Source organism: Littorina saxatilis, linkage group LG15 (assembly GCF_037325665.1).
Source record: "Littorina saxatilis isolate snail1 linkage group LG15, US_GU_Lsax_2.0, whole genome shotgun sequence".
NCBI lineage: Eukaryota > Metazoa > Mollusca > Gastropoda > Littorinimorpha > Littorinidae > Littorina > Littorina saxatilis.
In genome coordinates, this window is record NC_090259.1 from 1,821,828 (window position 1) to 1,849,623 (window position 27,796).

The 27,796-nt window shown below is 50.3% G+C and overlaps 1 protein-coding gene across 1 annotated transcript in view; it reads left to right on the forward strand.

The window, feature by feature from the left end:
* LOC138948184 (sodium/mannose cotransporter SLC5A10-like) overlaps positions 1-27,796 on the forward strand; it is a 77,227-nt gene that overhangs the window by 39,722 nt on the left and 9,709 nt on the right. Inside the window, exon 12 of the mRNA XM_070319684.1 lies at positions 9,489-9,657. Within this exon, the coding sequence (XP_070175785.1) occupies positions 9,489-9,657 (169 nt within the window). The remainder of the gene's footprint in view (positions 1-9,488; positions 9,658-27,796) is intronic.

The window sequence follows — 27,796 nt, forward strand, 5'->3', positions numbered from 1 at the left end:
ACACGGGAAGATCTGTGAGGGTGAGTCAATCACTTACACGGGAAGATCTGTGAGGGTGAGTCAATCACTTACACGGGAAGATCTGTGAGGGTGAGTCAATCACTTACACGGGAAGATCTGTGAGGGTGAGTCAATCACTTACACGGGAAGATCTGTGAGGGTGAGTCAATCACTTACACTGTGAGGGTGAGTCAATCACTTACACGGCAAGATCTGTGAGGGTGAGTCAATCACTTACACGGGAAGATCTGTGAGGGTGAGTCAATCACTTACACGGGAAGATCTGTGAGGGTGAGTCAATCACTTACACGGCAAGATCTGTGAGGGTGAGTCAATCACTTACACGGGAAGATCTGTGAGGGTGAGTCAATCACTTACACGGGAAGATCTGTGAGGGTGAGTCAATCACTTACACGGGAAGATCTGTGAGGGTGAGTCAATCACTTACACGGGAAGATCTGTGAGGGTGAGTCAATCACTTACTGGGAAGATCTGTGAGGGTGAGTCAATCACTTACACGGGAAGATCTGTGAGGGTGAGTCAATCACTTACACGGGAAGATCTGTGAGGGTGAGTCAATCACTTACACGGGAAGATCTGTGAGGGTGAGTCAATCACTTACACGGGAAGATCTGTGAGGGTGAGTCAATCACTTACTTGGGAAGATCTGTGAGGGTGAGTCAATCACTTACTTGGGAAGATCTGTGAGGGTGAGTCAATCACTTACTTGGGAAGATCTGTGAGGGTGAGTCAATCACTTACTTGGGAAGATCTGTGAGGGTGAGTCAATCACTTACTTGGGAAGATCTGTGAGGGTGAGTCAATCACTTACTTGGGAAGATCTGTGAGGGTGAGTCAATCACTTACTTGGGAAGATCTGTGAGGGTGAGTCAATCACTTACTTGGGAAGATCTGTGAGGGTGAGTCAATCACTTACTTGGGAAGATCTGTGAGGGTGAGTCAATCACTTACTTGGGAAGATCTGTGAGGGTGAGTCAATCACTTACTTGGGAAGATCTGTGAGGGTGAGTCAATCACTTACTTGGGAAGATCTGTGAGGGTGAGTCAATCACTTACTTGGGAAGATCTGTGAGGGTGAGTCAATCACTTACTTGGGAAGATCTGTGAGGGTGAGTCAATCACTTACTTGGGAAGATCTGTGAGGGTGAGTCAATCACTTACTTGGGAAGATCTGTGAGGGTGAGTCAATCACTTACTTGGGAAGATCTGTGAGGGTGAGTCAATCACTTACTCGGGAAGATCTGTGAGGGTGAGTCAATCACTTACTTGGGAAGATCTGTGAGGGTGAGTCAATCACTTACTTGGGAAGATCTGTGAGGGTGAGTCAATCACTTACTCGGGAAGATCTGTGAGGGTGAGTCAATCACTTACTCGGGAAGAACTGTGAGGGTGAGTCAATCACTTACACGGGAAGATCTGTGAGGGTGAGTCAATCACTTACTCGGGAAGATCTGTGAGGGTGAGTCAATCACTTACTCGGGAAGAACTGTGAGGGTGAGTCAATCACTTACACGGGAAGATCTGTGAGGGTGAGTCAATCACTTACACGGGAAGATCTGTGAGGGTGAGTCAATCACTTACACGGGAAGAACTGTGAGGGTGAGTCAATCATTTACACGGGAAGATCTGTGAGGGTGAGTCAATCACTTACACGGGAAGATCTGTGAGGGTGAGTCAATCATTTACACGGCCAGAACTGTGAGGGTGAGTCAATCACTTACACGGGAAGATCTGTGAGGGTGAGTCAATCACTTACACGGGAAGATCTGTGAGGGTGAGTCAATCACTTTCACGGGAAGATCTGTGTGGGTGAGTCAATCACTTACTTGGAAAGATCTGTGAGGGTGAGTCAATCACTTACTTGGGAAGATCTATGAGGGTGAGTCAATCACTTACTCGGGAAGATCTGTGAGGGTGAGTCAATCACTTACTCGGGAAGAACTGTGAGGGTGAGTCAATCACTTACACGGGAAGATCTGTGAGGGTGAGTCAATCACTTACACGGCCAGAACTGTGAGGGTGAGTCAATCACTTACACGGGAAGATCTGTGAGGGTGAGTCAATAACTTACACGGCCCGGCAAGATCTGTGTGGGTGAGTCAATCACTTACACGGGAAGATCTGTGAGGGTGAGTCAATCACTTACACGGGAAGATCTGTGAGGGTGAGTCAATCACTTACACGGCCAGAACTGTGAGGGTGAGTCAATCACTTACACGGGAAGATCTGTGAGGGTGAGTCAATCACTTACACGGGAAGATCTGTGAGGGTGAGTCAATCACTTTCACGGGAAGATCTGTGTGGGTGAGTCAATCACTTACACGGCCAGAACTGTGAGGGTGAGTCAATCACTTCACGGGAAGATCTGTGAGGGTGAGTCAATCACTTACACGGCAAGATCTGTGAGGGTGAGTCAATCACTTACACGGGAAGATCTGTGAGGGTGAGTCAATCACTTACACGGGAAGATCTGTGAGGGTGAGTCAATCACTTACACGGGAAGATCTGTGAGGGTGAGTCAATCACTTTACACGGGAAGATCTGTGAGGGTGAGTCAATCACTTACACGGGAAGAACTGTGAGGGTGAGTCAATCACTTACACGGGAAGATCTGTGAGGGTGAGTCAATCACTTACACGGCCAGAACTGTGAGGGTGAGTCAATCACTTACACGGGAAGATCTGTGAGGGTGAGTCAATCACTTACACGGGAAGATCTGTGAGGGTGAGTCAATCACTTACACGGGAAGAACTGTGAGGGTGAGTCAATCATTTACACGGGAAGATCTGTGAGGGTGAGTCAATCACTTACACGGGAAGATCTGTGAGGGTGAGTCAATCACTTACACGGCAAGATCTGTGAGGGTGAGTCAATCACTTACACGGCAAGATCTGTGAGGGTGAGTCAATCACTTACACGGCAAGATCTGTGAGGGTGAGTCAATCACTTACACGGGAAGATCTGTGAGGGTGAGTCAATCACTTACACGGCAAGATCTGTGTGGGTGAGTCAATCACTTACACGGCAAGATCTGTGAGGGTGAGTCAATCACTTACACGGGAAGAACTGTGAGGGTGAGTCAATCATTTACACGGGAAGATCTGTGAGGGTGAGTCAATCACTTACACGGGAAGATCTGTGAGGGTGAGTCAATCACTTACACGGGAAGATCTGTGAGGGTGAGTCAATAACTTACACGGCCCGGCAAGATCTGTGTGGGTGAGTCAATCACTTACACGGGAAGATCTGTGAGGGTGAGTCAATCACTTTACACGGGAAGATCTGTGAGGGTGAGTCAATCACTTACACGGCCAGAACTCTGAGGGTGAGTCAATCACTTACACGGCCAGAACTGTGAGGGTGAGTCAATCACTTTCACGGGAAGAACTGTGAGGGTGAGTCAATCACTTACACGGCAAGAACTGTGAGGGTGAGTCAATCACTTACACGGCCAGAACTGTGAGGGTGAGTCAATCACTTACACGGGAAGATCTGTGAGGGTGAGTCAATCACTTACACTGTGAGGGTGAGTCAATCACTTACACGGGAAGATCTGTGAGGGTGAGTCAATCACTTTCACGGGAAGATCTGTGAGGGTGAGTCAATCACTTACACGGGAAGATCTGTGAGGGTGAGTCAATCACTTACACGGCCCGGCAAGATCTGTGAGGGTGAGTCAATCACTTACACGGCAAGATCTGTGAGGGTGAGTCAATCACTTACACGGGAAGAACTGTGAGGGTGAGTCAATCACTTACACGGGAAGATCTGTGAGGGTGAGTCAATCACTTACACGGCAAGAACTGTGAGGGTGAGTCAATCACTTACACGGGAAGATCTGTGAGGGTGAGTCAATCACTTACACGGCCAGAACTGTGAGGGTGAGTCAATCACTTACACTGTGAGGGTGAGTCAATCACTTACACGGGAAGATCTGTGAGGGTGAGTCAATCATTTACACGGGAAGAACTGTGAGGGTGAGTCAATCACTTACACGGCAAGAACTGTGAGGGTGAGTCAATCACTTACACGGCCAGAACTGTGAGGGTGAGTCAATCACTTACACGGGAAGATCTGTGAGGGTGAGTCAATCACTTACACGGGAAGATCTGTGAGGGTGAGTCAATCATTTACACGGGAAGAACTGTGAGGGTGAGTCAATCACTTACACGGCAAGAACTGTGAGGGTGAGTCAATCACTTACACGGCAAGAACTGTGAGGGTGAGTCAATCACTTACACTGTGAGGGTGAGTCAATCACTTACACGGCCAGAACTGTGAGGGTGAGTCAATCACTTACACGGGAAGATCTGTGAGGGTGAGTCAATGATTTACACGGGAAGATCTGTGTGGGTGAGTCAATCACTTACACGGCAAGAACTGTGAGGGTGAGTCAATCACTTACACGGGAAGATCTGTGAGGGTGAGTCAATCATTTACACGGGAAGAACTGTGAGGGTGAGTCAATCACTTACACGGCTAGAACTGTGAGGGTGAGTCAATCACTTACACGGGAAGATCTGTGAGGGTGAGTCAATCACTTACACGGGAAGATCTGTGAGGGTGAGTCAATCACTTACACGGGAAGATCTGTGAGGGTGAGTCAATCACTTACACGGGAAGATCTGTGAGGGTGAGTTAATCACTTACACGTCCCGGGAAGAACTGTGAGGGTGAGTCAATCACTTACACGTCCCGGGAAGAACTGTGAGGGTGAGTCAATCACTTACACGGGAAGATCTGTGAGGGTGAGTCAATCACTTACACGGGAAGAACTGTGAGGGTGAGTCAATCACTTACACGGGAAGATCTGTGAGGGTGAGTCAATCACTTACACGGGAAGAACTGTGAGGGTGAGTCAATCACTTACACGGAAAGATCTGTGAGGGTGAGTCAATCACTTACACGGGAAGAACTGTGAGGGTGAGTCAATCACTTACACTGTGAGGGTGAGTCAATCACTTACACGGGAAGATCTGTGAGGGTGAGTCAATCATTTACACGGGAAGAACTGTGAGGGTGAGTCAATCACTTACAGTGTGAGGGTGAGTCAATCACTTACACGGGAAGATCTGTGAGGGTGAGTCAATCACTTACACTGTGAGGGTGAGTCAATCACTTACACGGCCCGGCAAGATCTGTGTGGGTGAGTCAATCACTTACACGGGAAGATCTGTGAGGGTGAGTCAATCACTTACACGGGAAGATCTGTGAGGGTGAGTCAATCACTTACACGGGAAGATCTGTGAGGGTGAGTCAATCACTTACACTGTGAGGGTGAGTCAATCACTTACTCGGGAAGAATTGTGAGGGTGAGTCAATCACTTACACGGGAAGATCTGTGAGGGTGAGTCAATCACTTACACGGGAAGATCTGTGAGGGTGAGTCAATCATTTACGCGGGAAGATCTGTGAGGGTGAGTCAATCATTTACACGGGAAGATCTGTGAGGGTAAGTCAATCACTTACACGGGAAGATCTGTGAGGGTGAGTCAATCATTTACGCGGGAAGATCTGTGAGGGTGAGTCAATCATTTACACGGGAAGATCTGTGAGGGTGAGTCAATCACTTACACGGGAAGATCTGTGAGGGTGAGTCAATCACTTACACTGTGAGGGTGAGTCAATCACTTACACGGGAAGATCTGTGAGGGTGAGTCAATCACTTACACGGGAAGATCTGTGAGGGTGAGTCAATGATTTACACGGCCAGAACTGTGAGGGTGAGTCAATCACTTACACGGGAAGATCTGTGAGGGTGAGTCAATCACTTACAGGGGAAGATCTGTGAGGGTGAGTCAATCATTTACACGGGAAGATCTGTGAGGGTGAGTCAATCACTTACACGGGAAGATCTGTGAGGGTGAGTCAATCACTTACACGGGAAGATATGTGAGGGTGAGTCAATCACTTACACGGGAAGATCTGTGAGGGTGAATCAATCACTTACACGGGAAGATCTGTGAGGGTGAGTCAATCATTTACACGGGAAGATCTGTGAGGGTGAGTCAATCACTTACACGGGAAGATCTGTGAGGGTGAGTCAATCACTTACACGGGAAGAACTGTGAGGGTGAGTCAATCATTTACACGGGAAGATCTGTGAGGGTGAGTCAATCACTTACACGGGAAGATCTGTGAGGGTGAGTCAATCACTTACACGGGAAGATCTGTGAGGGTGAGTCAATCACTTACACTGTGAGGGTGAGTCAATCACTTACACGGGAAGATCTGTGAGGGTGAGTCAATCACTTTCACGGGAAGATCTGTGAGGGTGAGTCAATCACTTACACGGGAAGATCTGTGAGGGTGAGTCAATCACTTACACGGCCAGAACTGTGAGGGTGAGTCAATCACTTACACGGGAAGAACTGTGAGGGTGAGTCAATCACTTACACGGGAAGATCTGTGAGGGTGAGTCAATCACTTACACGGCAAGAACTGTGAGGGTGAGTCAATCACTTACACGGGAAGATCTGTGAGGGTGAGTCAATCACTTACACGGCCAGAACTGTGAGGGTGAGTCAATCACTTACACTGTGAGGGTGAGTCAATCACTTACACGGGAAGATCTGTGAGGGTGAGTCAATCATTTACACGGGAAGAACTGTGAGGGTGAGTCAATCACTTACACGGCAAGAACTGTGAGGGTGAGTCAATCACTTACACGGCCAGAACTGTGAGGGTGAGTCAATCACTTACACTGGAAGATCTGTGAGGGTGAGTCAATCACTTACACGGGAAGATCTGTGAGGGTGAGTCAATCATTTACACGGGAAGAACTGTGAGGGTGAGTCAATCACTTACACGGCAAGAACTGTGAGGGTGAGTCAATCACTTACACGGCAAGAACTGTGAGGGTGAGTCAATCACTTACACTGTGAGGGTGAGTCAATCACTTACACGGCAAGAACTGTGAGGGTGAGTCAATCACTTACACGGGAAGATCTGTGAGGGTGAGTCAATGATTTACACGGGAAGATCTGTGTGGGTGAGTCAATCACTTACACGGCAAGAACTGTGAGGGTGAGTCAATCACTTACACGGGAAGATCTGTGAGGGTGAGTCAATCATTTACACGGGAAGAACTGTGAGGGTGAGTCAATCACTTACACGGCTAGAACTGTGAGGGTGAGTCAATCACTTACACGGGAAGATCTGTGAGGGTGAGTCAATCACTTACACGGGAAGATCTGTGAGGGTGAGTCAATCACTTACACGGGAAGAACTGTGAGGGTGAGTCAATCACTTACACGGGAAGATCTGTGAGGGTGAGTTAATCACTTACACGTCCCGGGAAGAACTGTGAGGGTGAGTCAATCACTTACACGGGAAGATCTGTGAGGGTGAGTCAATCACTTACACGGCAAGATCTGTGAGGGTGAGTCAATCACTTACACGGGAAGATCTGTGAGGGTGAGTCAATCACTTACACGGGAAGATCTGTGAGGGTGAGTCAATCACTTACACGGGAAGAACTGTGAGGGTGAGTCAATCACTTACACGGAAAGATCTGTGAGGGTGAGTCAATCACTTACACGGGAAGAACTGTGAGGGTGAGTCAATCACTTACACTGTGAGGGTGAGTCAATCACTTACACGGGAAGATCTGTGAGGGTGAGTCAATCATTTACACGGGAAGAACTGTGAGGGTGAGTCAATCACTTACAGTGTGAGGGTGAGTCAATCACTTACACGGGAAGATCTGTGAGGGTGAGTCAATCACTTACACTGTGAGGGTGAGTCAATCACTTACACGGCAAGATCTGTGAGGGTGAGTCAATCACTTACACGGGAAGATCTGTGAGGGTGAGTCAATCACTTACACGGGAAGATCTGTGAGGGTGAGTCAATCACTTACACGGGAAGATCTGTGAGGGTGAGTCAATCACTTACACTGTGAGGGTGAGTCAATCACTTACTCGGGAAGAATTGTGAGGGTGAGTCAATCACTTACACGGGAAGATCTGTGAGGGTGAGTCAATCACTTACACGGGAAGATCTGTGAGGGTGAGTCAATCATTTACGCGGGAAGATCTGTGAGGGTGAGTCAATCATTTACACGGGAAGATCTGTGAGGGTAAGTCAATCACTTACACGGGAAGATCTGTGAGGGTGAGTCAATCATTTACGCGGGAAGATCTGTGAGGGTGAGTCAATCATTTACACGGGAAGATCTGTGAGGGTGAGTCAATCACTTACACGGGAAGAACTGTGAGGGTGAGTCAATCACTTACACTGTGAGGGTGAGTCAATCACTTACACGGGAAGATCTGTGAGGGTGAGTCAATCACTTACACGGCAAGATCTGTGAGGGTGAGTCAATGATTTACACGGCCAGAACTGTGAGGGTGAGTCAATCACTTACACGGGAAGATCTGTGAGGGTGAGTCAATCACTTACAGGGGAAGATCTGTGAGGGTGAGTCAATCATTTACACGGGAAGATCTGTGAGGGTGAGTCAATCACTTACACGGGAAGATCTGTGAGGGTGAGTCAATCACTTACACGGGAAGATATGTGAGGGTGAGTCAATCACTTACACGGGAAGATCTGTGAGGGTGAGTCAATCACTTACACGGGAAGATCTGTGAGGGTGAGTCAATCATTTACACGGGAAGATCTGTGAGGGTGAGTCAATCACTTACACGGGAAGATCTGTGAGGGTGAGTCAATCACTTACACGGGAAGAACTGTGAGGGTGAGTCAATCACTTACACGGGAAGATCTGTGAGAGTGAGTCAATCACTTACACGGCAAGATCTGTGAGGGTGAGTCAATCACTTACACGGGAAGATCTGTGAGGGTGAGTTAATCACTTACACGTCCCGGGAAGAACTGTGAGGGTGAGTCAATCACTTACACGGGAAGATCTGTGAGGGTGAGTCAATCATTTACACGGCCAGAACTGTGAGGGTGAGTCAATCACTTACACGGGAAGATCTGTGAGGGTGAGTCAATCACTTACTTGGGAAGATCTGTGAGGGTGAGTCAATCATTTACACGGGAAGATCTGTGAGGGTGAGTCAATCACTTACACGGGAAGATCTGTGAGGGTGAGTCAATCACTTACACGGGAAGATATGTGAGGGTGAGTCAATCACTTACACGGCAAGATCTGTGAGGGTGAGTCAATCACTTACACGGGAAGATCTGTGAGGGTGAGTCAATCACTTACACGGCCAGAACTGTGAGGGTGAGTCAATCACTTACACGGGAAGATCTGTGAGGGTGAGTCAATCACTTACACGGGAAGATCTGTGAGGGTGAGTCAATCACTTACACGGCAAGATCTGTGAGGGTGAGTCAATCACTTACACGGGAAGATCTGTGAGGGTGAGTCAATCACTTACACGGCAAGATCTGTGAGGGTGAGTCAATCACTTACACGGGAAGATCTGTGAGGGTGAGTCAATCACTTACACGGGAAGATCTGTGCCGTCAATCAAAGAGAACTGGTGTTTCAGGTTGTTTATCTTGGTGTTGGTGGCGGTGTCTATCGGCTGGATTCCCATACTGATGGCTAACCAAGGGGGACAACTGTGGGACTACCTGCAAGCCATGCAGGCCTACCTGGCCCCTCCCTGGGTCGTCGTCTTCCTCCTGGGTATAGGCTGGAGGCGAACCACGGAACAGGTACACATTTTACCTCTCCCTGCGTTAGATACATTGATACCTATTATAAGTCACTTACCTGTAACAGCGCTTCAAATGCTGATAAATATTGACCATCGTGTATGGTGTCATGGGTATTACCACGGAACAAGTACACATGTTACCTTTGACTGCGTGTCAAACATGGATAACTATTGAAAGTCACTTACCTCTCTTCACCTTGGTCGAATTCTTGGTGTTGGGTATAGGCTGGAAGCAAACCATTGAAAGATAAACAGATTACATGTGGCAGCGTTTCAAACAATAATAAATATATCGATTCAACCACCTCGCAGCGTTTCAAACAATAATAAATATAACGATTCAACCACCTCGCCTCAACCCCAAAGTGCGATTTATTCTCTCCCCCAACTCCAACCATCACTCCCCATTTCCTCTTCACTCCCCATCTCCTCTTCCCTCCCCAACTCCAACCATCACTCCCCATCTCCTCTTCACTCCCCAACTCCTCTTCACTCCCCATCTCCTCTTCACTCCCCAACTCCTCTTCACTCCCCAACTCCAACCATCACTCCCCATCTCCTCTTCACTCTCCATCTCCTCTTCACTTCCCATCTCCTCTTCACTCCCCAACTCCTCTTCACTCCCCATCTCCCCTTCACTCCCCATCTCCTCTTCACTCCCCATCTCCAACCATCACTCCCCATCTCCTCTTCACTCCCCATCTCCCCTTCACTCCCCATCTCCTCTTCACTCCCCATCTCCTCTTCACTCCCTATCTCCTCTTCACTCCCCATCTCCTCTTCACTCCCCATCTCCTCTTCACTCCCCATCTCCAACCATCACTCCCCATCTCCTCTTCACTCCCCATCTCCTCTTCACTCCCCAACTCCAACCATCACTCCCCATCTCCTCTTCACTCCCCAACTCCAACCATCACTCCCCATCTCCTCTTCACTCCCCATCTCCAACCATCACTCCCCATCTCCTCTTCCCTCCCCATCTCCAACCATCACTCCCCATCTCCTCTTCACTCCCCATCTCCTCTTCACTCCCCATCTCCAACCATCACTCCCCATCTCCTCTTCACTCCCCATCTCCAACCATCACTCCCCATCTCCTCTTCACTCCCCATCTCCTCTTCACTCCCCATCTCCAACCATCACTCCCCATCTCCTCTTCACTCCCTATCTCCTCTTCACTCCCCATCTCCTCTTCACTCCCCATCTCCTCTTCACTCCCCATCTCCAACCATCACTCCCCATCTCCTCTTCACTCCCCATCTCCTCTTCACTCCCCAACTCCAACCATCACTCCCCATCTCCTCTTCACTCCCCATCTCCAACCATCACTCCCCATCTCCTCTTCACTCCCCATCTCCTCTTCACTCCCCATCTCCAACCATCACTCCCCATCTCCTCTTCACTCCCCATCTCCAACCATCACTCCCCATCTCCTCTTCACTCCCCATCTCCAACCATCACTCCCCATCTCCTCTTCACTCCCCATCTCCTCTTCACTCCCCATCTCCAACCATCACTCCCCATCTCCTCTTCACTCCCTATCTCCTCTTCACTCCCCATCTCCTCTTCACTCCCCATCTCCTCTTCACTCCCCATCTCCAACTATCACTCCCCATCTCCTCTTCACTCCCCATCTCCAACCATCACTCCCCATCTCCTCTTCCCTCCCCATCTCCAACCATCACTCCCCATCTCCTCTTCACTCCCCATCTCCTCTTCACTCCCCATCTCCTCTTCACTCCCCATCTCCTCTTCACTCCCCATCTCCAACCATCACTCCCCATCTCCTTTTCACTCCCCATCTCCTCTTCACTCCCCATCTCCTCTTCACTCCCCATCTCCAACCATCACTCCCCATCTCCTTTTCACTCCCCATCTCCTCTTCACTCCCCATCTCCTCTTCACTCCCCATCTCCTCTTCACTCCCCATCTCCTCTTCACTCCCCAACTCCAACCATCACTCCCCATCTCCTCTTCACTCCCCATCTCCCCTTCACTCCCCATCTCCTCTTCACTCCCCAACTCCAACCATCACTCCCCATCTCCTTTTCACTCCCCATCTCCTCTTCACTCCCCATCTCCTCTTCACTCCCCAACTCCAACCATCACTCCCCATCTCCTCTTCACTCCCCATCTCCTCTTCACTCCCCATCTCCTCTTCACTCCCCATCTCCTCTTCACTCCCCATCTCCTCTTCACTCCCCATCTCCTCTTCACTCCCCATCTCCTCTTCACTCCCCAACTCCAACCATCACTCCCCATCTCCTCTTCACTCCCCATCTCCAACCATCACTCCCCATCTCCTTTTCACTCCCCATCTCCCCTTCACTCCCCATCTCCTCTTCACTCCCCATCTCCTCTTCACTCCCCATCTCCTCTTCACTCCCCATCTCCTCTTCACTCCCCAACTCCAACCATCACTCCCCATCTCCTCTTCACTCCCCATCTCCTCTTCCCTCCCCATCTCCTCTTCACTCCCCATCTCCTCTTCCCTCCCCATCTCCTCTTCACTCCCCATCTCCTCTTCACTCCCCATCTCCTCTTCACTCCCCATCTCCTCTTCACTCCCCAACTCCAACCATCACTCCCCATCTCCTCTTCACTCCCCATCTCCTCTTCCCTCCCCATCTCCTCTTCACTCCCCATCTCCTCTTCCCTCCCCATCTCCTCTTCACTCCCCATCTCCTCTTCACTCCCCATCTCCTCTTCCCTCCCCATCTCCTCTTCACTCCCCATCTCCAACCATCACTCTCCATCTCCTTTTCACTCCCCATCTCCCCTTCACTCCCCATCTTCTCTTCACTCCCCATCTCCTCTTCACTCCCCATCTCCTTTTCACTCTCCAACTCCTCTTCACTCCCCATCTCCTCTTCACTCCCCATCTCCTTTTCACTCCCCATCTCCTCTTCACTCCCCATCTCCTTTTCACTCTCCAACTCCAACCATCACTCCCCATCTCCAACCATCACTCCCCATCTCCTCTTCCCTCCCCATCTCCTCTTCACTCCCCATCTCCTTTTCACTCTCCAACTCCTCTTCCCTCCCCAACTCCAACCATCACTCCCCATCTCCTCTTCCCTCCCCATCTCCTCTTCACTCCCCATCTCCTTTTCATTCTCCAACTCCTCTTCACTCCCCATCTCCTCTTCCCTCCCCAACTCCAACCATCACTCCCCATCTCCTCTTCACTCCCAATCTCCTCTTCACTCCCCATCTCCTCTTCCCTGCCAATCTCCTCTTCCCTCCCCAACTCCAACCATCACTCCCCATCTCCTCTTCACTCCCAATCTCCTCTTCACTCCCCATCTCCTCTTCCCTGCCAATCTCCTCTTCCCTCCCCAACTCCAACCATCACTCCCCATCTCCTCTTCACTCCCAATCTCCTCTTCACTCCCCATCTCCTCTTCCCTGCCAATCTCCTCTTCACTCCCCATCTCCTTTTCACTCTCCAACTCCTCTTCACTACCCATCTCCTCTTCCCTCCCCAACTCCAACCATCACTCCCCATCTCCTCTTCCCTCCCCATCTCCTCTTCACTCCCCATCTCCAACCATCACTCCCCATCTCCTCTTCACTCCCCATCTCCAACCGTCACTCCCAATCTCCTCTTCACTCCCCATCTCCTCTTCACTCCCCATCTCCAACCATCACTCCCCATCTCCTCTTCACTCCCCATCTCCCCTTCACTCCCCAACTCCAACCATCACTCCCCATCTCCTCTTCACTCCCCATCTCCAACCATCACTCCCCATCTCCTCTTCACTCCCCATCTCCAACCATCACTCCCCATCTCCTCTTCACTCCCCATCTCCAACCATCACTCCCCATCTCCTCTTCACTCCCCATCTCCAACCATCACTCTCCATCTCCTCTTCACTCCCCATCTCCAACCATCACTCCCCATCTCCTCTTCACTCCCCATCTCCAACCATCACTCCCCATCTCCTCTTCACTCCCCATCTCCTCTTCACTCCCCATCTCCAACCATCACTCCCCATCTCCTCTTCACTCCCCATCTCCAACCGTCACTCCCAATCTCCTCTTCACTCCCCATCTCCTCTTCACTCCCCATCTCCAACCATCACTCCCCATCTCCTCTTCACTCCCCATCTCCCCTTCACTCCCCAACTCCAACCATCACTCCCCATCTCCTCTTCACTCCCCATCTCCAACCATCACTCCCCATCTCCTCTTCACTCCCCATCTCCAACCATCACTCCCCATCTCCTCTTCACTCCCCATCTCCAACCATCACTCCCCATCTCCTCTTCACTCCCCATCTCCAACCATCACTCCCCATCTCCTCTTCACTCCCCATCTCCAACCATCACTCCCCATCTCCTCTTCACTCCCCATCTCCAACCATCACTCCCCATCTCCTCTTCACTCCCCATCTCCAACCATCACTCCCCATCTCCTCTTCACTCCCCATCTCCAACCATCACTCCCCATCTCCTCTTCACTCCCCATCTCCTCTTCACTCCCCATCTCCAACCATCACTCCCCATCTCCTCTTCCCTCCCCAACTCCAACCATCACTCCCCATCTCCAACCATCACTCCCCATCTCCTCTTCACTCCCCATCTCCTTTTCACTCTCCAACTCCTCTTCCCTCCCCAACTCCAACCATCACTCCCCATCTCCTCTTCCCTCCCCATCTCCTCTTCACTCCCCATCTCCTTTTCACTCTCCAACTCCTCTTCCCTCCCCAACTCCAACCATCACTCCCCATCTCCTCTTCCCTCCCCATCTCCTCTTCACTCCCCATCTCCTTTTCACTCTCCAACTCCTCTTCACTCCCCATCTCCTCTTCCCTCCCCAACTCCAACCATCACTCCCCATCTCCTCTTCCCTCTCCATCTCCTCTTCACTCCCCATCTCCAACCATCACTCCCCATCTCCTCTTCACTCCCCAACTCCAACCATCACTCCCCATCTCCTCTTCCCTCCCCATCTCCTCTTCACTCCCCATCTCCTTTTCACTCTCCAACTCCTCTTCACTCCCCATCTCCTCTTCCCTCCCCAACTCCAACCATCACTCCCCATCTCCTCTTCCCTCTCCATCTCCTCTTCACTCCCCATCTCCAACCATCACTCCCCATCTCCTCTTCACTCCCCATCTCCAACCATCACTCCCCATCTCCTCTTCCCTCTCCATCTCCTCTTCACTCCCCATCTCCAACCATCACTCCCAATCTCCTCTTCACTCCCCATCTCCTCTTCACTTCACAACTCCAACCATCACTCCCCATCTCCAACCATCACTCCCCATCTCCTCTTCACTCCCCATCTCCTCTTCACTCCCCATCTCCTCTTCACTCCCCAACTCCAACCATCACTCCCCATCTCCTCTTCACTCCCCATCTCCTCTTCACTCCCCATCTCCTCTTCACTCCCCATCTCCAACCATCACTCCCAATCTCCTCTTCACTCCCCATCTCCTCTTCACTCCCCATCTCCAACCATCACTCCCAATCTCCTCTTCACTCCCCATCTCCTCTTCACTCCCCATCTCCTCTTCACTCCCCATCTCCTCTTCACTCCCCATCTCCTCTTCACCCCCCAACCCCAACCATCACTCCCCATCTCCTCTTCACTCCCCATCTCCAACCATCACTCCCCATCTCCTCTTCCCTCCCCATCTCCTCTTCACTCCCCATCTCCTCTTCACTCCCCATCTCCTCTTCACCCCCCAACCCCAACCATCACTCCCCATCTCCTCTTCACTCCCCATCTCCAACCATCACTCCCCATCTCCTCTTCCCTCCCCATCTCCTCTTCACTCCCCATCTCCTCTTCACTCCCCATCTCCTCTTCACTCCCCATCTCCTCTTCACCCCCCAACCCCAACCATCACTCCCCATCTCCTCTTCACTCCCCATCTCCTCTTCCCTCCCCATCTCCTCTTCACTTCCCATCTCCTCTTCACTCCCCAACTCCAACCATCACTCCCCATCTCCTCTTCACTCCCCAACTCCTCTTCACTCCCCATCTCCTCTTCACTCCCCATCTCCTCTTCACTCCCCATCTCCTCTTCACTCCCCATCTCCTCTTCACCCCCCAACCCCAACCATCACTCCCCATCTCCTCTTCACTCCCCATCTCCTCTTCACCCCCCAACCCCAACCATCACTCCCCATCTCCTCTTCACTCCCCATCTCCTCTTCACCCCCCAACCCCAACCATCACTCCCCATCTCCTCTTCACCCCCCAACCCCAACCATCACTCCCCATCTCCTCTTCACTCCCCATCTCCTCTTCACTCCCCATCTCCTCTTCACTCCCCATCTCCTCTTCACTCCCCATCTCCCCTTCACTCCCCATCTCCTCTTCACCCCCCAACCCCAACCATCACTCCCCATCTCCTCTTCACTCCCCATCTCCTCTTCACTCCCCATCTCCTCTTTACCCCCCAACCCCAACCATCACTCCCCATCTCCTCTTCACTCCCCATCTCCTCTTCACCCCCCAACCCCAACCATCACTCCCCATCTCCTCTTCACCCCCCAACCCCAACCATCACTCCCCATCTCCTCTTCACCCCCCAACCCCAACCATCACTCCCCATCTCCTCTTCACTCCCCATCTCCCCTTCACTCCCCATCTCCTCTTCACCCCCCAACCCCAACCATCACTCCCCATCTCCTCTTCACTCCCCATCTCCCCTTCACTCCCCATCTCCTCTTCACCCCCCAACCCCAACCATCACTCCCCATCTCCTCTTCACTCCCCATCTCCTCTTCACTCCCCATCTCCCCTTCACTCCCCATCTCCTCTTCACCCCCCAACCCCAACCATCACTCCCCATCTCCTCTTCACTCCCCATCTCCCCTTCACTCCCCATCTCCTCTTCACCCCCCAACCCCAACCATCACTCCCCATCTCCTCTTCACTCCCCATCTCCTCTTCACTCCCCATCTCCTCTTTACCCCCCAACCCCAACCATCACTCCCCATCTCCTCTTCACTCCCCATCTCCAACCATCACTCCCCATCTCCAACCATCACTCCCCATCTCCTCTTCACTCCCCAACTCCAACCATCACTCCCCATCTCCTCTTCACTCCCCAACTCCAACCATCACTCCCCATCTCCTCTTCACTCCCCAACTCCTCTTCCCTCCCCATCTCCTCTTCACTCCCCATCTCCTCTTCACTCCCCAACTCCAACCATCACTCCCCATCTCCTCTTCCCTCCCCATCTCCTCTTCACTCCCCATCTCCTCTTCCCTCCCCATCTCCTCTTCACTCCCCATCTCCCCTTCACCCCCCAACTCCAACCATCACTCCCCATCTCCTCTTCCCTCCCCATCTCCTCTTCACTTCCCATCTCCTCTTCACTCCCCATCTCCCCTTCACTCCCCAACTCCAACCATCACTCCCCATCTCCTCTTCCCTCCCCATTTCCTCTTCCCTCCCCATCTCCCCTTCACTCCCCATCTCCCCTTCACTCCCCAACTCCAACCATCACTCCCCATCTCCTCTTCCCTCCCCATCTCCTCTTCACTTCCCATCTCCTCTTCACTCCCCATCTCCCCTTCACTCCCCAACTCCAACCATCACTCCCCATCTCCTCTTCACTCCCCATCTCCAACCATCACTCCCCATCTCCTCTTCACTCCCCATCTCCTCTTCACTCCCCATCTCCAACCATCACTCCCCATCTCCCCAACTCCAACCATCACTCCCCATCTCCTCTTCACTCCCCATCTCCTCTTCACTCCCCATCTCCAACCATCACTCCCCATCTCCTCTTCACTCCCCATCTCCCCTTCACTCCCCAACTCCAACCATCACTCCCCATCTCCTCTTCACTCCCCATCTCCAACCATCACTCCCCATCTCCTCTTCACTCCCCATCTCCCCTTCACTCCCCAACTCCAACCATCACTCCCCATCTCCTCTTCACTCCCCAACTCCAACCATCACTCCCCATCTCCTCTTCACTCCCCATCTCCAACCATCACTCCCCATCTCCCCTTCACTCCCCATCTCCAACCATCACTCCCCATCTCCCCTTCACTCCCCATCTCCAACCATCACTCCCCATCTCCTCTTCACTCCCCATCTCCAACCATCACTCCCCATCTCCTCTTCACTCCCCATCTCCTCTTCACTCCCCAACTCCTCTTCACTCCCCATCTCCTCTTCACTCCCCATCTCCTCTTCACTCCCCATCTCCTCTTCACTCCCCATCTCCTCTTCACCCCCCAACCCCAACCATCACTCCCCATCTCCTCTTCACTCCCCAACTCCAACCATCACTCCCCATCTCCTCTTCACTCCCCAACTCCAACCATCACTCCCCATCTCCTCTTCACTCCCCATCTCCAACCATCACTCCCCATCTCCTCTTCACTCCCCATCTCCTCTTCACTCCCCATCTCCAACCATCACTCCCCATCTCCTCTTCACTCCCCATCTCCCCTTCACTCCCCAACTCCAACCATCACTCCCCATCTCCTCTTCACTCCCCATCTCCAACCATCACTCCCCATCTCCTCTTCACTCCCCATCTCCCCTTCACTCCCCAACTCCAACCATCACTCCCCATCTCCTCTTCACTCCCCAACTCCAACCATCACTCCCCATCTCCCCTTCACTCCCCAACTCCAACCATCACTCCCCATCTCCTCTTCACTCCCCAACTCCAACCATCACTCCCCATCTCCCCTTCACTCCCCATCTCCAACCATCACTCCCCATCTCCTCTTCACTCCCCATCTCCTCTTCACTCCCCATCTCCTCTTCACTCCCCATCTCCCCTTCACTCCCCAACTCCAACCATCACTCCCCATCTCCCCTTCACTCCCCATCTCCAACCATCACTCCCCATCTCCCCTTCACTCCCCAACTCCAACCATCACTCCCCATCTCCCCTTCACTCCCCATCTCCAACCATCACTCCCCATCTCCTCTTCACTCCCCATCTCCTCTTCACTCCCCATCTCCTCTTCACTCCCCATCTCCCCTTCACTCCCCAACTCCAACCATCACTCCCCATCTCCCCTTCACTCCCCATCTCCAACCATCACTCCCCATCTCCTCTTCACTCCCCATCTCCTCTTCACTCCCCATCTCCTCTTCACTCCCCATCTCCCCTTCACTCCCCAACTCCAACCATCACTCCCCATCTCCCCTTCACTCCCCATCTCCAACCATCACTCCCCATCTCCAACCATCACTCCCCATCTCCAACCATCACTCCCCATCTCCTCTTCACTCCCCAACTCCAACCATCACTCCCCATCTCCTCTTCACTCCCCATCTCCTCTTCACTCCCCAACTCCTCTTCCCTCCCCATCTCCTCTTCACTCCCCAACTCCTCTTCACCCCCCAACTCCAACCATCACTCCCCATCTCCTCTTCCCTCCCCATCTCCTCTTCACTTCCCATCTCCTCTTCACTCCCCATCTCCCCTTCACTCCCCAACTCCAACCATCACTCCCCATCTCCTCTTCCCTCCCCATTTCCTCTTCCCTCCCCATCTCCCCTTCACTCCCCATCTCCCCTTCACTCCCCAACTCCAACCATCACTCCCCATCTCCTCTTCCCTCCCCATCTCCTCTTCACTTCCCATCTCCTCTTCACTCCCCATCTCCCCTTCACTCCCCAACTCCAACCATCACTCCCCATCTCCTCTTCACTCCCCATCTCCAACCATCACTCCCCATCTCCTCTTCACTCCCCATCTCCTCTTCACTCCCCATCTCCAACCATCACTCCCCATCTCCCCTTCACTCCCCAACTCCAACCATCACTCCCCATCTCCTCTTCACTCCCCATCTCCTCTTCACTCCCCATCTCCAACCATCACTCCCCATCTCCTCTTCACTCCCCAACTCCAACCATCACTCCCCATCTCCTCTTCACTCCCCATCTCCAACCATCACTCCCCATCTCCTCTTCACTCCCCATCTCCTCTTCACTCCCCATCTCCAACCATCACTCCCCATCTCCTCTTCACTCCCCATCTCCAACCATCACTCCCCATCTCCCCTTCACTCCCCAACTCCAACCATCACTCCCCATCTCATCTTCACTCCTCAACTCCAACCATCACTCCCCATCTCCTCTTCACTCCCCATCTCCTCTTCACTCCCCATCTCCCCTTCACTCCCCAACTCCTCTTCACTCCCCATCTCCCCTTCACTCCCCATCTCCTCTTCACTCCCCATCTCCTCTTCACTCCCCATCTCCAACCATCACTCCCCATCTCCTCTTCACTCCCCATCTCCAACCATCACTCCCCATCTCCTCTTCACTCCCCATCTCCTCTTCACTCCCCATCTCCTCTTCACTCCCCATCTCCAACCATCACTCCCCATCTCCTCTTCACTCCCCAACTCCTCTTCACTCCCCATCTCCTCTTCACTCCCCATCTCCAACCATCACTCCCCATCTCCTCTTCACTCCCCATCTCCTCTTCACTCCCCAACTCCAACCATCACTCCCCATCTCCTCTTCACTCCCCATCTCCAACCATCACTCCCCATCTCCTCTTCACTCCCCATCTCCTCTTCACTCCCCATCTCCCCTTCACTCCCCAACTCCAACCATCACTCCCCATCTCCTCTTCACTCCCCATCTCCAACCATCACTCCCCATCTCCTCTTCACTCCCCATCTCCTCTTCACTCCCCATCTCCTCTTCACTCCCCATCTCCAACCATCACTCCCCATCTCCTCTTCACTCCCCATCTCCTCTTCACTCCCCATCTCCAACCATCACTCCCCATCTCCTCTTCACTCCCCATCTCCAACCATCACTCCCCATCTCCTCTTCACTCCCCATCTCCAACCATCACTCCCCATCTCCTCTTCACTCCCCATCTCCTCTTCACTCCCCATCTCCAACCATCACTCCCCATCTCCTCTTCACTCCCCATCTCCCCTTCACTCCCCAACTCCAACCATCACTCCCCATCTCCTCTTCACTTTCCATCTCCAACCATCACTCCCCATCTCCTCTTCACTTTCCATCTCCAACCATCACTCCCCATCTCCTCTTCACTCCCCATCTCCCCTTCACTCCCCAACTCCAACCATCACTCCCCATCTCCTCTTCACTCCCCAACTCCAACCATCACTCCCCATCTCCTCTTCACTCCCCAACTCCTCTTCACTCCCCATCTCCTCTTCACTCCCCATCTCCTCTTCACTCCCCAACTCCAACCATCACTCCCCATCTCCTCTTCACTTTCCATCTCCAACCATCACTCCCCATCTCCTCTTCACTTTCCATCTCCAACCATCACTCCCCATCTCCTCTTCACTCCCCATCTCCCCTTCACTCCCCATCTCCTCTTCACTCCCCATCTCCTCTTCACTCCCCATCTCCTCTTCACCCCCCATCTCCTCTTCACTCCCCAACTCCAACCATCACTCCCCATCTCCCCTTCACTCCCCATCTCCTCTTCACCCCCCATCTCCTCTTCACTCCCCATCTCCAACCATCACTCCCCATCTCCTCTTCACTCCCCAACTCCAACCATCACTCCCCATCTCCTCTTCACCCCCCATCTCCTCTTCACTTTCCATCTCCAACCATCACTCCCCATCTCCTCTTCACTCCCCATCTCCCCTTCACTCCCCATCTCCTCTTCACTCCCCATCTCCTCTTCACTCCCCATCTCCTCTTCACTCCCCATCTCCTCTTCACTCCCCAACTCCAACCATCACTCCCCATCTCCTCTTCACTCCCCATCTCCCCTTCACTCCCCATCTCCTCTTCACTCCCCATCTCCTCTTCACTCCCCATCTCCTCTTCACTCCCCATCTCCTCTTCACTCCCCAACTCCAACCATCACTCCCCATCTCCTCTTCACTCCCCATCTCCCCTTCACTCCCCATCTCCTCTTCACTCCCCATCTCCTCTTCACTCCCCATCTCCTCTTCACTCCCCATCTCCTCTTCACTCCCCAACTCCAACCATCACTCCCCATCTCCTCTTCACTTTCCATCTCCAACCATCACTCCCCATCTCCTCTTCACTCCCCAACTCCAACCATCACTCCCCATCTCCTCTTCACTCCCCATCTCCTCTTCACTCCCCATCTCCTCTTCACTCCCCATCTCCTCTTCACTTTCCATCTCCAACCATCACTCCCCATCTCCTCTTCACTCCCCATCTCCTCTTCACTCCCCATCTCCTCTTCACTCCCCAACTCCAACCATCACTCCCCATCTCCAACCATCACTCCCCATCTCCTCTTCACTCCCCATCTCCTCTTCACTCCCCATCTCCAACCATCACTCCCCATCTCCTCTTCACTCCCCATCTCCTCTTCACTCCCCAACTCCAACCATCACTCCCCATCTCCTCTTCACTCCCCAACTCCTCTTCACTCCCCATCTCCTCTTCACTCCCCATCTCCTCTTCACTCCCCATCTCCAACCATCACTCCCCATCTCCTCTTCACTCCCCATCTCCTCTTCACTCCCCAACTCCAACCATCACTCCCCATCTCCTCTTCACTCCCCATCTCCTCTTCACTCCCCAACTCCAACCATCACTCCCCATCTCCTCTTCACTCCCCATCTCCTCTTCACTTTCCATCTCCAACCATCACTCCCCATCTCCTCTTCACTCCCCATCTCCTCTTCACTCCCCAACTCCAACCATCACTCCCCATCTCCTCTTCACTCCCCATCTCCTCTTCACTTTCCATCTCCAACCATCACTCCCCATCTCCTCTTCACTCCCCATCTCCCCTTCACTCCCCATCTCCTCTTCACTCCCCATCTCCTCTTCACTCCCCATCTCCAACCATCACTCCCCATCTCCTCTTCACTCCCCATCTCCTCTTCACTCCCCAACTCCAACCATCACTCCCCATCTCCTCTTCACTCCCCATCTCCTCTTCACTCCCCATCTCCTCTTCACTCCCCATCTCCTCTTCACTCCCCATCTCCTCTTCACTCCCCAACTCCAACCATCACTCCCCATCTCCTCTTCACTCCCCATCTCCTCTTCACTCCCCATCTCCTCTTCACTCCACGTCGCCATATTATAACACGAAACAGACTAAATGCCATATCGATGAGTTAGAGTGTTGTCTCCTTGACATGTTTGAAAAACATGGAGATTTGCAGGTCATTCTTTGTGGAGACTTAAACGCAAGAACAGGCCAGTATCAATCTAACGTGTGCCCTGTCGATGAAATGGATAGCGCCGATAAGCGATGTGATCCCTACGTTTGCACCAGGTCATCAGAGGACAAGGTGGCTAACCAATTTGGTTGGGAGCTACTTTCCCTTTGTACATCTTTTAGTATGCATATTTTAAACGGTAACTGCACTCCTGATTTATCAGAACACTTTACATATGTTTCTGTACATGGAAATAGCGTCATTGATTACTTTGTTGTCTCTGATGAATTATCGTCACGTTCTAAACGTCTAGCCGTAGATGAGAGAGTTGAGTCATCGCATATGCCCCTCTGGTTTACGTTTAGCGTCGATTGTGCCCATGTCCGTCCTCCCATCAGTGAAGCAACACAGCCACCTACAAAAAGACTCATATGGGACAGAGAAAAAGAGCAAGAGGTCAAAACTTTGATCCAGTCTGAAAGCTTTGTAAACAAACTGGCCGCTGCTACAGCTATGATCAAAGAGGACGCAGAGGGGTCAGTGGAGTTGTTTACGTGTGCTTTGAAAGACGCTGCTAAACCAATGGAAAGGGTGTTTAAAAATGACTCACCTTTAATCTCCGAAAACAACAAGTGGTTCGATTCTGAATGCCGAAAATTAAAAAGACAAACACGCAAGGCATTTCGGATGTACAAAAAGGAAAAGACAGGACAAGAGAAAGACAGGTTAAAGATGTTATACCTAACGGAGAGAAAGTCATACTCCAAAGTGCTCAAACAGAAAAAAGACAGTCATAAACAAAATAGAGTGAATAGCCTGCTGTTGAATATTTCTGACTCTCATGCATTTTGGAAGGAGATAAAGAAATTCAGGAGGAAACGTAAACCCGCAGGAACTATTGACAATCAGGCATGGTATGATCATTTTAAGAAAGTACTTAACGAGGATGATGATAGAAGGCATGTTCAAGAACATGACCATACTGACACTGAAGAAGAAAACGAACTTGACTGCGACATTCTCAACAGTGATATTACCGAAGAAGAAGTGAGGACTGCTTTAAGTGGCTTAAAAAAAGGGAAAGCAGCGGGACCAGATGGCGTTTTAAATGATCTCTTAAAAACCACAGGTGACACAATCGTCCCCTATCTTTTGACGTTGTTCAACGACCTTTTTAGGACTGGTGACTACCCTTCAGATTGGGCAAAGGCTATCATTCAACCAATATTTAAGAAAGGTGATGATGAGAACCCTGACAATTATAGAGGCGTCTCTTTGTTAAGTTGTGTGAGCAAGTTGTATACCAGTATTATGAATGCCCGTTTGACAGCGTGGGCTGAGGAAAACAACATTCTCTCTGAGTCACAGGCGGGTTTTAGAAAAAATTACTCCACAATTGACCACATGTTCACTCTTTATGCAGCAGTTACCAAGCAGCTTCAACTAAAAAAGAAGTTATATGTTGCTTTTGTGGACTTTCAAAAGGCGTTTGACACCGTTAAAAGGGATGTTTTGTGGAATGTTTTATTAAAGATTGGTGTAAAAGGAAGAATGTTTAACATGCTTAGGTCAATGTACTCATCTGTTCTCTCTTGCGTCCGATGTAACTCTGGCAATACTGATTATTTTGAATGCCTACAAGGCCTGAAGCAGGGCTGTCTAGCGAGCCCAACGCTTTTTTCGTTTCTTATAAACGAACTTGCCTCGGAAATAATATGTAAGGGCAGACACGGAATTCAAATGCTTCCCGGCGAGATCGAACTGTTTCTTTTGATGTTCGCTGACGACATTGCACTGCTATCATCGTCCATTGTGGGTTTGCAAAACCAACTGAACATCTTACATAACGTTTCAAAGCGTCTTGGGTTAAGGCTAAACATGAATAAAACCAATGTCGTTGTTTTTCGAAACGGTGGTCATTTAGCCAAAAGTGAGAAATGGTTCTACGGAAACGCGCAAGTATCAAGTGCTAGCTCTTACAAGTATCTCGGTCTGACATTCACAACCCAAGCCCGTTTGAATCTCTCTTTTAATGACGCAATCACCAGAGCCAAACAAGGTGTCATTGAAATTTTTAAAGTCTTATGGAATATAGGATGCCACGACATGGACATATTTTTCAAACTATTTGATGCGCAAATTGCTCCCATCTTGCTCTATGGCTCAGAACTATGGGGATGTTTTGACTGTTCACAGATTGAAAAGGTTCACATGTATGCCTGTAAAAGATTACTCGGGATCTCGTCAAACAGTCCAAACCAGATGGTGTATGGGGAACTTGGAAGATGCACTTTGTCAATCCTAGCAAATATCCGAAGCGTAAAGTACTGGTTGAGACTTAACTGTATGCCGGATTCGAGATATGCAAAGATGTCATACATCATGTTAAAAAACGCAGTTGAAAGGGGAAAACAGAATTGGGTCTCACAAGTTAAATGCCTCCTTTGCATGAATGGATTTGGAGATGTGTGGTTGAACGGGTCTGTAGGTAGGGAATGTGCGTTTATTAGAACATTACAGCAACGTCTGCAAGACTGCTTTGAGCAAAACTGGCACTGTAAACTTGATACAAGTGTGAGATTTGATGTATACAGGATGTTTAAAGGAGAACTTGAAAAAGAAAAGTATCTGGGTGTCATTGAAAACCAGTACATACGCAAAATGTACACAAAGTTCAGACTGGGCATTACACCATTGAAGGTAAATAAACTGCGCTATAATCCCGAGTGCGCTGAATCCAGAAATTGTACATTTTGTAAATCAACTGAAGAAAATGAAAACCACTTCCTGTTTAAATGCCCAGCTTACAATGCAATCCGTCAAAAGTACATTGGTGCTTGTTTTGACCTTGACCAGTTCTCCAACTCATCGTTGTGTATTTTACAGACTGACAACAAATTACGACTGATTGCATTGTCAAATTATGTGTTCTACGCGTTTAGACAAAGAGAAAATCAATTGTGAAATAGACCGGTATGATCGTACAACCCAAAATCCTTGTCTTCATCTTACTGTATTTTTTTTTTCTTCTCTGTTTTTACTTCTTGTGCTAGGTGTTGATTTTAAGTTGCCTTGCTTCCGGACGGTCAAGTCCACTTTGTTCACATGCTAACTATTTCTCCCCCTTGTACATACACATTGTGTTTGATGCAATAAAAATTCGCCTTCGCCTTCGCCTTCGCCTCCTCTTCACTCCCCATCTCCTCTTCACTCCCCATCTCCTCTTCACTCCCCATCTCCTCTTCACTCCCCAACTCCAACCATCACTCCCCATCTCCTCTTCACTCCCCAACTCCAACCGTCATCTTCCTGTTGTGCGACGGTCGGGTATAGCCTTGAAGTCAACCACAGAAAAGGTCCGCATTACCTCTGACTCTGACAGCGACTGAAACATGCATGCACTCAGAGATATTAAAAAGCTCCTCCTGTTTGGGCGGGGGTGTTCAAGGTAAAAGCACATTGCAACTCAAGTAATATTTTAGGGAGAAATAGAGAAATGTTTGTTGTTGTTATTTTATTTTATTGTTTTTGTTTATGTTTTTGTGGTTATTTGTTCGTCGTTTGTCTTTTTCTGTAAAATGTATCCACAGGTGCTTTTGTTACTTCTTTCCGCCATACTTTGTTTGGTCTATGGTTCATCTTGTTATGCTTGTCTGTATTACTGGTATGGAATTCACAAACTTGATGTTTCTTTTTGAAGTGAGCAATCACCACACACATAAGCAGAGACACTAAATACATTCCAAACCGCAGACACGCTCAACATAACCTGCTAATCAAGTATGATACATACAGCCTGTTCCAAAAGAAACGCAACCAACCTGTTTCCAAAATCAAAGTGCAAAATTTATTTCGCAAATAATATTTGTAGGTTGATCTGACACTCGTCACTGAAAACCACAGAATCCCATTCTCGTCGCCAGTTTCTATGGGCTGTTATCCAGTTTCGGCGGAGCAGACGGTGTCGTGGTGTCAAGATCTGGCCTCGATAAGGTCTCCGGCAACGCAAATTGCTTCTTCTAAGCACTCTTGAGATAGTCTGCGGGCTTGTGACTCTTCCTTGGGCATTAACAGTCTGTCTCCCTACTGCTCTTGCACTTTGGAAGGGATTTTGGCGGTAACTTCGCACAATGAAGCGTTCTTGTCGAGCAGTGAGGGCGGAAGGCCGTCCTGACCTGGGAGTATCATCTGTGCTACCTGTCACCCTCAACCGAATGACTAGACGAGAAATGGTGGATTTGTGAACATTCATGACCTGACTGACTGCTTGGGCCGTTTGGCCAGCGGCAAGCATGCCAATAGCACGCTCTCTTTCATTTTTAGACAAACGAGGCATTCTGCCGTCAGTCCAGCTGAAGAAGTCACTGCTATTTTCTACTGTATTGCCAGCTCAGTTGAAACTTGATCCATTCACAAACACGTGGGCACTGTTCACGTGCGATGTCAATTTCACCCTCTCCACATTAGAGGGCAGTAACTGGTGACCAATTAAAAACGCTCGGCAGACAGCTGTCTAATTTGTTGTGTGTCGTATGTAACTCCATGAAATATTATTTGCAAAATAAATGTTGCACTTTTGTTGTGTGTCTGTGTGTGTCGTGTGTTTGAGTTGTCCCTATATCGTCACGTATGTAACTTCATGAAATATTATTTGCAAAATAAATTTTGCACTTTGATTTTGCAAACAGGTTGGTTGCGTTTCTTTTGGAACAGGCTGTATATATTGATGTCCATTAATAGAAGAACAATCACACTTTTCTGGCCTTTGTCATAGTATGCTATTTGTGGAAAAGAGAAGAAAAAAAAAGCTCCTCCCTGGCCTCTCCATGGGTCGTTTTCTACCTGTCGGGTAGAGAAGAGAACCACGGAGCAGGTGCACAGTGTAGCAGAGGGCTGATCATGGACCTGTACTACAGCATGCCATACGATTGTTTACTTTGTTTTATTTGGGTTGTGGTTTGTGTGTGTGTGTGTTTTTCTTCAATGTAAGTATCTATCTCTCTACATATGCAGTGAGGGGAACACAGCGGATACTACAGCATGCCAGA